The sequence below is a fragment of the Natator depressus genome, chromosome 1, assembly GCF_965152275.1.
Source record: "Natator depressus isolate rNatDep1 chromosome 1, rNatDep2.hap1, whole genome shotgun sequence".
Taxonomy (NCBI): domain Eukaryota; kingdom Metazoa; phylum Chordata; order Testudines; family Cheloniidae; genus Natator; species Natator depressus.
The window spans coordinates 49210304-49225072 of record NC_134234.1 but is presented as its reverse complement, the minus strand read 5'-3'; the positions used below and the strand labels follow the sequence as shown (position 1 = coordinate 49225072).

Genomic DNA, 14769 nt, shown 5'->3' with positions numbered 1-14769 from the left:
CTATAAATCTTTGTTTAGACCGTGATTTTTAGTGTCTAGCAAAGTTATGAATTTAAGCTCCCAGGCTCATCTGTTGAAGGTGTTGTGATGGTTTCCTTTGAAGACAAGGACTCAGGTCAGATATGGAGTGATTATTTTGTGAAAAGCGTTTGCCCTTTGGTGATATGTAGAGCCCTGCAAACCTGCAGATATCGATGGACCATGTATGCAGATCAGGGATGGATGCAGATCCAAATCTTATATCTAGAGCCCTGCAAATCTGTAGATATCTGCTTTTTATCTGCAGACCATGTTTGCGGATTGCAGATCAGATGCAGATACAAATTTTGTATCCACCCGGGACACTAATGATGTGGTGTTTTTGTCTTTTATCATTTTTCTATGACATCATCAATGGGCGAACACTTTTCACAAAATGATCACTCCATACCTGACATTTAGGTACTTCCCCTCAAAGGAAACCTGAACAACCTGCAGGTTCACTGCATTTGGGCTTGTCCAGAATAAAAAAAAAAACTACATGATTTCCGTCCAGAATGGGTTTGAAGCATTCTCATCAGTGAAAGAATGCAACAACCGGAATGAACTTTGGAACAAAATGGAAACTATCGTGCTCAAAGGCACCAAAGCACCCAATCCAAAAGGTTAGTGTTGGCTGGTGAAAAAATGATGCAGAGTGAAAGAGAATGGCTTGGACAGTGAAAGATATAGGGGAGAGCACAAGGAACTGAACAGACAGATCCAAAGGTAGACTAGACAAGACACGAGTGAATACATAAGGGCAAAATGCACAGAACTTGAGAATTACAGACAAATAATACAAAAGGTATGTTCACAGTGGTCAGACTTCTTTCCAAAAATATTCTTTGCAATCAAACATAAAGGATCATGATGGCAAAGTCCTCAATGAAGATGATGTAATCAAACACTGGTGAAGAGATTACTGTGCCAATCTGTATGCTTCATCAAAGCCACTTGCAATACAGCACGAGAGGAGAGAGTATGGAAAGAAGAGTATGAAACAAGAGCTATCAATCCTGCAAGAGGAAGTGGTGCATGCTATTATGAAAATGAAGCCCGGGAAAACACCAGGGGTAGACAGCGTACAGGTTGAATTGTTAAAAGTGATTTGGTGACTGTTGTATTGATCTCACATTACTCCTGAGGGCATTCTGTGCCAAAAAATTAAAAATTCTGCACACACTATTTTACAGTTCTGCAAAATTCTGCAAATGTTATTTGTCAAATAAATGTGGAGGCTCCTGCATGGCATTGGGGAGCACAGGCCACTGGAGATCATTGTGCAGCTTCCCCCCCCACCCTGGGATATAGACTCAGTAGTGAGGCTGCACCCAACCCTGACACGGTGCAAGGACCGGGCTGGCTCCAAAACACCCCAGGGCCATGCCCCTCCATACCAGGTGTGGGCAGGCAGGCTCAGCAAGGCAGGATCCAAGTGTGGAGGGGCTTATTATGGGAGGATCCAGGTGTGGGTGAGAGGGTGCGGGTGGCTCAGTGTGGGATCCAGGTGCGGGAGGGATCTGGACTCACAGGGAGTTGTTGGAGGGTTCTGGGCGCAACAGTAATGGGACTCTGCAGGGGGGTCCAGGTGAAGGTGGTTGGGGCTCAGCATGGGGGGGTCGTCCTGGTTTGCAGGGGATAGAGCTCAAAAGTGGGGCCTGGGTGTGGGGGGCTCAGTAGGGGGTCCAGATGCTAGGAGAGTGGGGGCTCAGTGGGGTGGGGATCCAGGTACAGCTGGTTGGGGCTAGCTAAGGTGGGGATCCAGGTGTGGGTGGCTTGTTGGGGTGGTCCAGGTGCAGGGGGAGTGGGCTTGTCAGGGGGGTTCTGGGTGCGGGGGTGTGTGTGTGTGAGGCTTAGTGGGAAAGTCTGGGTACGAGGGGGCCTGGATGCACAGGGGTTGGGTGGATGGGGGAGCAGCTCCCTGTACAGGGATCCCTCCCCCTGCAGCTGAGGAGCAGTGGATGCAGGAATCACAGGACAGGGGAGTTTGCAGAGCTTCCTACAGCCAGGGGAGAAATCTGGTGGTGGGTCTGACATGGCCCTGGATGCTGTTCAGGGAAAGAGGAAGTCCTGTCCTCCCCAGACCAGGCCGGGACTAGCAGCTGAGCCTGGCACAGGGTAGAAGCCACCCACTGGGTCTTCCCCAGTCCTGACCCCTTCCCCACAAAGATTTACCTCTCTGCCGGCTGCCCTGGGCACCTGAAACATACTGCTGGGGAGGGATGCATGACCGCTCTTGTGGCTTCCCTTTGCTTCCCCTTCAGAAAGTCATTTTTCTGCAGGAAAGCAAAGAAATCTGTAGGGGACATAAATTCTGCACATGCACAGTGGCGCAGAATTCCCCCAGGAGTAGTGTCACATGCAAAATTTGAAAGAAATTAGCCAGATGATTGGAAGAGGGAATCCTTCTGCTCTTACCAAAGAAAGGCAACAGAAGAAAGTATCGTAACAGTCATATTATCGCCCTGATATCTCAGGTGAGCAAAGTACTGCTTTACATAGTCCAGGATCATATGATGCTAATATTAGAAACAGAAGTGCCATCACAGCAAACTGGTTTCAGAGGGGGATGAGGTACATGTGATCAAATCACTAAAATCTGTCTCATCATTGAAAAATACAGGGATTTTAATGATCCATTGATTATGTGTTTCATTGACTACTCAAAAGCATTTGATGTGTCTGACATGACCATGTTTGGAGTGTCATGCTGCCTAGAGTACCTTGCGACCATGAGTGCCTATCTCAGGGCAGACAGATACCCCAACAGGGGGTATGTTCTATGATTAGATTTTACCCAAGTTAGTGGCAAATGTGAACTCCTGGATCACTATAACAGTCTTACCGTGGAGTCTCAGACAGTCCCCTTACAGTCTCAAGTCTATCTTGCCAGTCAGATAAACTAGATTTAGTGATAAATGGTCACTTACACCAAAATAACCTCACAATATTCAGATGCTTCCAATCCCCAGAGACCAGTCTCTGATACTCTGGATCTTACACCAAAGGAACACCATAGTCAATCCTGTAATAAATTATCTAAAGGTTTATTAACTAGGAAAAAGAAATGCGTTATTTACAGGTTAAAGCAAGCAGGTATATACACACAAATGAGTTACTGTCTAAATCCTAAGAGTTACAGAGTTGTAGTGAACTGTCAGTTCAAAGTGTCTTTCAGGCCGGACCCAGGAGGTAACCTCTGGGGATCTCTGGTTTCAGTTTGGTAGCTCTGGCTGTGTGAGAGTTCAAACAGTAAAGAGATGGAAAGTTTTCCTGTGACTTTGTTTTATTTCCTTCATTCAGCTTCCAAGGCCACAGGATGAGCTTCCTTGCACTGGTAGCATTTCCAAGGTGTGATAGGGCCATTAACCAATCCTTTGTGTTGCAATGTTCCTTGATGGCCTGTGTGATTTTGATAGTCCTTCTGGGTTGGGGGTGGAGATGACAATTCCCTTGCCTGGGTTCATACATTCACAGCAAACGCTTTTAAAGCTATAAAGCAAAACTTACATATTTTCTTATAGCATGGAATATTGCCATTACAAGTGAGATTAATGCATGCAGCAACTTAAAAGCATTTCATGGAGTCTAAATACTAAGTACATTTTTAAAGAATAATACCTATTTTGAGCAAAACTGACATACAGGTGAGCTGGTCTGGTCTCCAGTTATGAGTTTGTCAGTTCTTAGCTAATATCTGCAGCCTGAGCAAGAGCTGGCATCTGGCCTGCTCATGTCACATGCTGAATACTGGCAGATGTGGGGATTCTCATTGAATTCATTCACAAGTCTCTGGTTTCAGAGTAGCCGCCGTGTTAGTCTGTATTCGCAAAAAGAAAAGGTGCCACAAGTACTCCTTTTCTTTTCACAAGTCTCTATCATCAACAACACAGGTGACAGCAAGTGATTTTCCACTGAGCAGTGTGTGAGACAAGGGTGTTTTCTGTTCCCAGCCTTTTCCACATGAACGCAGAAATTATTATGAGACAAGACCTAGAAGTTTGACAAATGGTAGGAGCTGAAATTTTTATTGGTAGACACCTCTTAACCAATGTCAGCTATGCCAGTGATGTCACACTCTTTGCTACAACGACTGATGCAGTTCAACAAAAGTTGGAGTGTGTAAAAACGGGTGAGGATTAGGGACTGTCCCTCAATGAGGCAGAAATGAAATGCATGCATGTTGACACGATTAACAAAAACAAGAAGCAAATGGACATCACAATTAATGGTCAGGTAGTAGAGGAAGTAGATGAATTCAGTTACCTGAGATCATATCCAACAAAGAACCTGTTCCAAAGAAATTGGCAGAAATCTTGGAATGATTTGGCTTCCCTCATGAAAGTTTGGAAAAACCATGGCATCTTGAAATGTACAAAGATTTGATTGGTAAAAACTTCACTTTTTTATATTGCAACTTATGCATGTGGATCGTGGGGAATTAATGGTGCTGACAAAAGAAAATTGAAGCCTGTGAGATGTGGTGCTGACAACGATGCTTGCATATCTCCTGGACTGAAAAAAAGACAAATGCTTGTGTTAGAAATATTAGTATAGAGACACAGACCCTGGTGTCTGAAATCAACATCATGTTCGTTGGTCACATCAGGCATAGGGGGTGAGAAAATTATCGTGGAAGGAATGGTGGTGGGTCATCGTAGCGGGGGATGACCAGCGAAGAGATGGATAGATGGTGTGCAGCAGATCCCTGGGAGGGCAGCTGCTGAGAGCTTGAAGCTAGTGATGGATTGAGAAAGCTCCTGAAAATTCCACTATGATGTTACAAATATTCAGACATAAATAAACTGATTTTACTTAATGGGGCAAATCACAAGTACAAGATCTCAGAGGCAGGTAACTGTACTGTATACATAACAGCATGTTTGTTGGAGCGGTTAGTCTGAAGATTGCTCTCTTGAAGATGTGGGAAATTTTTAACAAATGACAGAACATTTATTTTGCACAGTAGATGCTGTCTCAGGAGTATAGCCCATGATATAATCATGTAGTTGAATCAGGCCACTGTTTTGTGAAGTGTCTTTTTCTGTTAATTGAAGAACTCTGTGATTCTCTAGGTCTTCCTTTCTCACAAATTTATTTCATGAATAATACTCTGTTACATCGAATTTTTGTGTGGGAGGAGTAAAACTTACTTACCATGTACAGAAAACAATACACACTGCTAATGAATTATATGTAGGATCATGGGGGATGAAATGGTTAGCAGCATTTTTCATTGTTGACAATATTTACATGAGGATTTACATGTAAACTGTGTTCTAAAATTTTAAAATTATTTTTCAAAATAAAATGTTAAAGAGTTTTCATTTGCCATGCCCTGTTTTGCATCTGTACAAGCTGCAGGTTGCTGCTAGTCAGTTTCACATGGGGAAATGGCACAGGGAATAGGACTCAGAGTCTGGTCAATAGAAGTATGAGGGGAGGGAAAAAAGTTCAACAGACATCACATTCTTTGCTGAAAAAATTTCTCTCAGACCCTTTTATTTTTTACATGCTGCAAGTACCACCACTCAAAAATGGTCTAACTTTCAGCTGAAAGCTCACAAGTTTTGGAAAACTGCAATTAGTAGTAAAGCTCCTCTAAAACATCTACATTTCCCGCCTGGAAAATATTTTTCAGCATTTCCTATATTTGTACATGAAGTACAACATTAGTGGAAGATACTGTGCATAACAAAACAGCAGCAAAGAAGTTTTGCTGTGCACAGTATCTTCCACTACTGCTTAAACAATTTGTCTAGTTTCCATGTTACTTCCAATACCTTGAGTTTAAGTAGAAAAAACACCAGATTTGAGAACTGTGAATCTCATCTGTGAGTTTTTATAGTCTCATATCAGTCATGAATATAGTACTGATATAGGAAAAACAGAAAAAATATATAGATAATACTGTCTGATTTTTATTTCAGAGATAGAATTTTCAATAAAAACAAAACTCTGCCTTCAAAATATATCTTTTTCTTAATTCTTCTCTCAAAATGACAAAGCATTGTACACTAAATTGTGGTCCGTTGTTTTCTTTCATTTCTCCAACCCTACAGTACACCATTCTCCAGCCCCACAAATGTACCAGAGAAAATAATCCATTACTGGCATAAACTAGCAGTAGATTACTGCCCCCTGAAGCCAGTGGGGAGCCAGAGAATGAGCTGATTTTAAGACTCAGTTCTCTCCTAGCTTTGTTCTTGGTGCAGTGTAGCTACATGTTATCCCTACTTTTAAGATTAAAGTAAACTTTCTATCTAGCCCTTAATGAATAACTATAACAAATACATATATATTTTTATTTAAAATGCTATTTCACATACAGTTTTAAAATCATCAAAAATCAACCAAATGTGGATTGTATATTAATTATTTATAAACACAAATAACTTTATTTTCATTGCAAAAATAGAGTTGTTGCTGCAGTATCAAAGATGCAGAGTTAAAATAATAAATCAGAAAATGGAAATCTTTAGATTATAGCAATTCATATTAGCCCATTTTGTATTATTTAAGGTAGACATTTTTCAGCAAACACAATAATATATTAAGCCACACACATAACCAGAAAAACTGGAACAGAAGATACTAGATATGTAGAATATGGCTAAGTTAACATTGTTATTGGAACATAAATTGTTGCATTTCTTGACTTTTGTTATTTTAAACCCTTAATGTTCCAGACAGATTTGTATTTTTTTTCTTGTATGTTGTAACAAGACAACTAGAAACATTTTTTTAATGTTTGCTGTTGTGACAGAGTGCAGAGAACGAATAGATGAACCTGCAGTCTGATCTCTCAGATGTTAATTAAGTTCCCCTGGAGAAATCTGATGGAGGTAATTAGAGAATCAGGTTGGCTGGATGGATGGGATAAGGAGCCAATTAGCTTATCAGCCCAGGGCTGATAAAGAGGAAGGAAGGAAGGAAGTGCTAGAGAGAAAGGGGACCAGGGCTAGTTGAGCTCAGTAACAGGGAGGCCTCAAAGGAGGGAGACAGACATCTGTTCCCCTCAGGTCCTGGGGAGATGGTCAGAAAGTGCTGTTGGTGCTGTAAATAGGCTGTTGTGGAAAAGGTAAAGGTAACTTAAAAGGGCACAGTGAATGCACAGCCACTGGAGTCCATGCAGTTTCTGCAGGGAGAGGAGCTATGTCCTGTGGCAGCTGGGAATTAAAAGCTGTTTTTGTACTTCAGAATTGCCAAGACTGTCAAATCTGGCCTGTCGTGGTTTGGGGTAGGTTTCTTAGTCCTCAAAGGATCTAAAGAAGTGGATAAGGAGCATTCTTAGTCTCTAATTTGAAGTGGCATGGATGATGATTCTTTAACAAAAAGAGCTTTTTCTCTTAACTGTTTGTAGGATGCTTGAGTTACAGTAAGTGGATGTGGGGGGAAAAAACCCCAATTTTAAACGTAACTTTCCCCTCTCAAAATATCAGGTTTCATTTGCTTAGTGTTTATGATGTCATATGTAATCCTACTAGTTCTCCACAGAGGCTTCTAGAAAAAACAGCGTAGACAAGACCTGAATTTCTAGTATAAACAGATGCAAAAAATGAAAATAAAAAAAATAACCTTTCAGGCCTGACTTATACTATACATCATATAAACTTAATGGACACAATCTCAATTGTATTTTTGTCTTTGTTTGCATTTTTAAAAGACTTTTTATTTTTTTATTTTTTTTTATTAAAGGACTCATTTATCCCCTTACAGTCCCCTGTTAAGGTGGAAACGGGCCTTGTTCACAGAGATCATCAGAGAAAGGGAAGCTGTGGGAATAAGAGGGCAGGCTACCAAGATTTAGATGGTTTGCCAGGCTCAGTGTCAACTGGAGCACGACCAAAAACTGAAGTAAGTGGCTATTTTTTATATTACAGCATATTCTGGCTTCAATTCTTTACCACAAGACTTGCTATTTATCATTAAAATCTTCATTGTATTTAATTTAAAATAAAAATACAGTCTATAAATACAATGCATCACAACTGTAAATCTTTTACAATAAGACTGGCAAGTGTTCCCAATACAATATGACAGAGTATTCAAGGTCAAGACTCTGAGTCCCGTCACTACTTTTTACTAGCATGTTATCTGCATTATTTTGTTCATTCACTGTTTAAGAAGACCTGAAGTCTCTTGGGAGTCTTTCCATTGACTTTAACTGGTTGTAGATCAGGCCCAAAATTTGGATCCACATCTGAATGTCCCCAAATTTCAGGACTGTTCAAATCAAGAGTTTTAGTCTGGGCCCATTTCTAATCAATAGCATTAATTTCACTTTGTTTCTTTGCCTGTGAGATGGTATAAGCCCTCATCCAAAGCCTATTGACACTAATTGACTTCAACAGACTTTGGAACAGGCCCATAATAAGCTAAGTAGATAGTGATATTTATGTAGATCTATGGAAGGAAAGTAATTCTAAGATGAAGCTCCTAGTTACAAAATAGCAAACCTTTTTATTTGTCCTCTGTAAATTGCTTTGGTGCCTGAATGGTTAAGACATTCTCTTTCTACTAATGTCAAGTAAAATGTATGCATGTAAGATACGTTGTCTAAGGTGTTTTGATTCAAGTAAAGGTATATCGTCTTAAAAGAAAGATAACTATAATATGCCCCTTTTATCCTAGCATGAAGTTACATAGTTCTCTGTGAATTCTATATTCCGTTACAGCTTGAAGGTCTGCCACTGTCACTCAGACTGAAGTTTGAAACATTGGAGCCCACTTGTTTGTTTGAAATACACTAATGTACTTTCAGAAGAGACTGTCTCGTCTTAGTTAAATAGTTTTCTGCTTCTCTCTTTTGCAGCTGCCCAGCTACATTAATTTGCTCAAGTTACATTAGATCTCAGAATTCACTGGAGAAAATGAGATATTTGACTGCACTTAATTGTTTTAAGTCAGATGTTCAGGCAAGCACTAATATCTTTGCTTATGTTTCCTCCCTACCAATACAATCTATATAACTTTGAAGTGATGTTACAGTAATTTTGGGTTTTTGTCCACAAGTGTCTGTGTGTTTGCGGTGGGAGGTGCTGGAAGAGAAGGAATAAGTGTGAACATATCTTATTCTTCTTTCCTGATCTCTGCAATCCCTCCTAGTATTGTACTTCAAGGAATGTTGGTATAATTAATACCAAACTCAGAAAACTTCACTGATACAGGTGATACGTACATACAGTGTCAGTGATAACAATAATGTAAGTTAAAATGTACTTACCATTGTTTACAATGAAGTCCCTAGAATCATACAGTTTAGAAATTGAGAAGACTTATTAGATGACACAATCCATCCCCCGAGGTCCAAGTAGGACTCTTCCATACAGTACACTTTTTTTTTAACACTTGATCAAAGTCCCAAGCGTTTTGCTGCATAGTAGCTTACGACATGATTTCTGCAAAATGCTAGTGGTCTTTTTAATAACTCAATACTACTAGCCACTGCTGTAATTTGGACATAAATAATGAAATTTGACTTTGCTAATTTTGTCTGGAGGACAAAACATCTTACTTTTTCTTTCAAAATTAGATTTTAGTTCAAGTGGTCCTTTTTCAGGCCAAGAGGGAAGAATGAAAATAATGCTCTCTAGTTTCAGAGACTCTGTACATCTGTTAAAAGGCTGTTTCTAAAACATTTTTCTGTTATGGTTAAAAGGCATAAAAATAATGTATTTTTAAATGGACATAGCAAAACTATTTACATTAAAAAAGAGGGATTAATGGGCCTGGTTTGTCAATGTATTTCTCCAGTTTTAACCCTACGTAACTCCGCTGATTTGAATGGAGTTACACAGGCAGAAAACTGGAATAATGCAGTGGTAAATCAGACCAAATATGTTTTAGTGCATGAGTCTTTTCTCTCTCAAGACTGGAGTTCAAATCTTGGAATGAGTCAAAAAGAGTTTAGCTTTCTCAGCCTTCTCCCTATATAGTCCCACACAACCCCCCTACACTGCCCCAAACCTGAAATAATTTTGTCTTGATTAGCAAGTTCAGCTCAAGAGACCGATGTTGGAAATTGCAAGTCAGGAATGAAATGCATTGGCAGAGCTCTGCAAGGGCATTCTTTTACAATACCTGACACAAGCTAGTGCTGTTAGCCCCTCATTTTCATGACTACAAAGGTCACTGACCGTTTAAGAACTATAAAAAAGCATAAGTGGCCGTGGAAAATTCACAGTTCAGGAACTATATTGTTTAGATATTTTTAAAGGAGGAACATAAATGCATTGCAACATTTCTAATGAAATACTATTGAACAGAACGTTTCCCTGGCTATGAGAGGGCTTGTCCTAGAAAAGAGAGCATAATAGTTGTTTTAATGAGACATATCCTAGACACAAGTACAATAGAAGACTTAACTGAAAGTTTCATCATGTTAATTTTTCTCCTCCAGTTCCAATGTATAAACTAATATGGGAAATACTAGTTGTGAGGCACTCAGTGCTTCGCTTACTTCTGTAGATAACACAACTGCGGCGCGTGTAGCACACAGTGTGACCAGTAAGAAAACAAGGTTATGAATGCTGCGACCAGTTAGTTTCCTTTAGCTGTAATGCTAGTACTTAGAATAGTGATAACTGTGATACTGTATCTAACTAACGTTAGGCCAGTGCTTGGATTTCCTTAACCACCTGGTTCAGAAAAAGGAAAACAAAAACAGTTTCTTGCAATCTACTGTGCTGAAAGACTTTCTGCTCTTTTTTCTATAGCAAATATCACTATTAATTGTTTCTCTGGAAGACGTTAGTTAGATGCTGTTTTTAAAAAAAAAAAATTGGTGTTTTAGAGATGTCCACAAGGAGTGTAGACAGCGGCATATTAACGCCTAGGCTGACAAATTTCAAGGGGCGGCAAATTTATAGTAGCAGCCAGAGGCTGCTTCCCCCAGTGCCGGTTTATGCCCTCTGCCCCCAGCCCCACCCCAGCTCCACCCCTTCCCTGCCCCTATTGGTCCCCTTCCCCAAATCCCCGCCTCTCTCCTGAGCGTGCCACATTTTCCCCCTCCTTCGCGAACCTGTTTGGCGCACAAGCACTGGCAGGGAGTGGGGAGAAGCAGGACCCGGCGGCGCACTCAAGCGAGGTGACGGAGTGGAGGCAGGGTGGGGGGGGTGGGCGGCGGCAATTATTTCTGGGCCTAGGGGCGGCAAAATCATTAATCCGCCACTGAGTGTAGAGATGGCTGATGTTATCTACCATTGTTTAGATATGTATAACTAATGATATTGTAACCCACTGGTCAGTGTGTGTTACAGGTCCCTTATTGGCCAGCACAATATTTGCTAAGGTAAACATATAATATGAGAATTAATATGTGGTGATTTATTTAAATAAATCCTTCTACCAGAATCTGAGGATCTCAAAATGCTTACTAATACTCAGTTGATCCTCACCACATTTCTATGAGGTAGGTAAGTATTATTTCCATTTTACTATGGGGAGGAGGTTGAACCCTCAGTTGGGGGAAGGAAAGCCTGCATTGCTTCTGCAAAAATCTTGTTGCACTCAGTGAGATTTTTGCAGGATTAAGGACTGCAGGATCAAGCCCATTCTCTCTCTGTTCACTTGTCTCCACACATTCAGCATCTGCGTTCTTTCTGTTCCTTCATGCACAATTTTCTCTACGAAACAGAGCACATTGCATTTAATGTTCTACAGCTGTTCTGGCATAGGAAATGTCATTTAGGCCAGGTCTATGACAGGAACACTTGGAAATATAGCTATAGTGGTATATTATACTAGCAAAGCGCTCCTAGGGTGGATGTGGCTTATACTGGCAAAACTACACTTTCACTGACATAGCTTATTCCAGCATGTCGCACCCCTCCCCAGCCTTTGAGCAAAACAAGCTATGCTGGTGAAAGCACAGCTTTGCCAGAAAAACAGTGTTTACTTTAGGGGTTTTTTTGCTGAGACCGGCCCATTGGTCAGGGATTACCCCTCTTCACACCCCTGATGAACATAGCTCTGATGGCAGAAGTCTGTTGTGTAGACATGGCCTAAGAGTGATTGAGGATAGTTAGGGTATGTCTACACAGCCCACGGCAGCAAACCTTTCAGCCCAGGTCAGCAAACTTGGGCTAGAGGGGCTCATGCTGGCACTCTAAAAATAGCAGTATAGACAGGGTTTTGAAGTTGCAACTCAGGTTGGAACTCAAGCTCTGAACTCCACTCCTCAGGCTTCAGGGTTTCATTTTTATTGGCGTTAAGCAGAAGTTGTTTTACTTCAAGTTTGTCATTATTTTAATTAATAAAATGAAACGTTCTGTATAGGAAAGTTGCTCCCTGCAAGTTTTTCAGTCTTTCCAAACAGGCCAAAGTTGAGTGACCAGGAAGTGAATCCAAAGGGACATTACATGATTTTGGCACTTTTAAAACTGGATTGGACAAAACATCAGTAAGTGTAGTGCAGGGAACAATGCCAACTCTGGTAGCGAGAGACACTGGATGACCTAAGAGGTCTTTTCTGTCTCTTGAGTCTATTTGTACTGGTAAAGAGCTCTCTCTCTGTGTTTTCGGAGTGGTAATTTTAGATTTCCTCTGTACTGAAAAGATCATGTGGTTTCATGATTAGTTAGAATCTTGAATAACTGTCAGTTCCAAGTAAATAAAGTGTGTGTTTTATGCAGTTTTTATAGATGGATTTTTCATGACATTGTTTTTTTCACAAGAATATTATGTCAGGTACTGTAAATGATAGACACATTAAAGTTGCTGTGCTACATTTCAGGCTTACTGCACTCGGTCTTAGAAATACATTGTTAATTTTCAAAGGCAATTTACAGACTCCGTATCAACAGACTTGGGGTGTAAGTTGTCAGACTAATTTCTTTTATAAATCCAGAGCAAGAGGAAAACAGGAATGGTACTGATAGATAATATTGTGTATATATGCAAATAAATAAGATAAATAACTTCATTTCCCTGACAGATGACTATATACTGTACTCAATCAAGTGAGCAAAGGAAGAAATTTATTTCCCTTTTCGTTTATTCAGGCACTATACATAAGCAGCTGAACTCGTGTGTCTTTAGATTCAGCACATCTGGTTTTTGACTGGGTGACAAAGGCAATTCTCAGCTGTTTTGTAGCAGCCACAAATAAAGAATAGACTATGGGCCATATCCTGTGAGGTGCTGAGCACATTCAGCTCCTGTTGGTGAGACATGAAGATGCTCACAAGATTGGGCCCTAAGAGATCCTGTAAACACTGGCCTTGTTAGTTGGATCTGAAGATGACCTCTGTGCATACCTCTGGGAGGAAGGTATTGCTACACTCTGTGTCTTATCTGTCTAATTAGCTATCAATATTCTATTTACTTTTGGTCTGCCCCTGTAATGTATTTGTTGCCCCAATGTGAGAAAACGGAGTGAGAATGTTCTATCTGTTAATATAGTTTAATCAAAGACATTTCCTCATCAATGTAACCATCATGCATTTTTATTGCAGTGGTCCCTATTTCGGGGCCCAATCCTGTCATCCTTGTTTGCATGGGACTTCAGTGGGACTGCAGCATGAGTAAGGGTTGGTCCTTTGTCTTTAACAATAGTTATTTGGAGGAAGAGAAAAGAGGAGAGATTTTAAAGTTACTACAGAGATTGTTTAGACAAAATCATCTGGGGCAGTGGCAATGGTCCTTGCCGGGCTGCACAGGACATTGGGTGTACAAGAAGCTGTGCATCTGTGTCAGGACCTCTGCTAATAGCAGTCCCGATGCTCCCTGAACTCTGGGGAGCATAAGGACTACTAGCTCCTGCTCCCCACCCTAAGGAACAAGCAGAGACTACTCTCCACACCAGACGACCAGAGAGAGAGGCCAGCACACACAGTGAGGGAGCAAATGTTCCACTAAGGGATAGAGCAGATTGCACACCCCACTGCCCATGGAGTAGCTTTTAATAGAGATTGTGCTCCTCTTGCAGAGGTTCAGCTCTACATAAAGGCCACAATCCAGTCCTGCACATATATGGTATCTTGCAGCAAAATATGGTGTCCTACAATATTTATCAACTATTCCTACCAGTATTCAAAGCTTGCATTATTACTCATTGCAAAGTTGGATATTTTTCTAGACATTTTCCTTCTGTATAAGCCATGTAGCCTGAAGCTGTAGAGGATAGGGAGCTAACTGTAGATGACCAGGGGAAAGAGCGAACAGAACTCCATGGGGGCAGGAGTTCTCTGCCACCATCTGTTGGTGAACTGGGGAAAGTATCACTACAGAGTTCATTTGCATAAGCTTTCTACCCAGAAAGCCTCCAAGTGACACTTAAGGGATGTCTTTAGAAATGTATCCAAACTCCAAATCGGTGGGCTATTGAGACTGAACTGAAGGACAAGATTAGACAGCATTTCCTATAAGGGCTAAAGACAGGCCTGGCTGAGTACATTCCTAGACTCTGGGACTACACTAACTACTGACCCCTAACTGTAAGTGGAGTGAAGCAGTGGAAAAAGGGGGGGAAAGTGATGTGTTAAAGAGATATTTGTGTATTGAACGTTCATGCCCCTGGGTGGCAAATTAAGATAAAAGACTATGACTAATGATACTCTTGTTATGGATACTTTACTTGTTGTTGTTCATATATCGTTGTGTTTTCCTAAGTTGATGATAAAGTATTTCCTTGTTTTATACTCAGACTCAGTGCTTGCAAGAGGGGAAGTATTGCTTTTAGGGGCACTCAGGGAAGATACTTAGTTTTTCCCATGTTTTTGAGTGGGCATTCAAGCTGGTGGTGTG

The 14769-nt window shown here is 40.8% G+C and overlaps 1 protein-coding gene and 1 long non-coding RNA gene across 2 annotated transcripts in view; one reads left to right on the top strand and one right to left on the bottom strand.

Moving 5' to 3' along the window:
* The window catches only part of STARD13 (StAR related lipid transfer domain containing 13), a 493232-nt gene that overhangs the window by 155968 nt on the left and 322495 nt on the right, over positions 1-14769 (top strand). The window contains exon 5 of the mRNA XM_074959491.1: positions 7720-7878. Within this exon, the coding sequence (XP_074815592.1) occupies positions 7720-7878 (159 nt within the window). The remainder of the gene's footprint in view (positions 1-7719; positions 7879-14769) is intronic.
* The window catches only part of LOC141991228 (uncharacterized), a 31564-nt gene continuing 21249 nt past the window's right edge, over positions 4455-14769 (bottom strand). The window contains exon 3 of the long non-coding RNA XR_012640347.1: positions 4455-4536. This is a non-coding gene — a long non-coding RNA (uncharacterized LOC141991228). The remainder of the gene's footprint in view (positions 4537-14769) is intronic.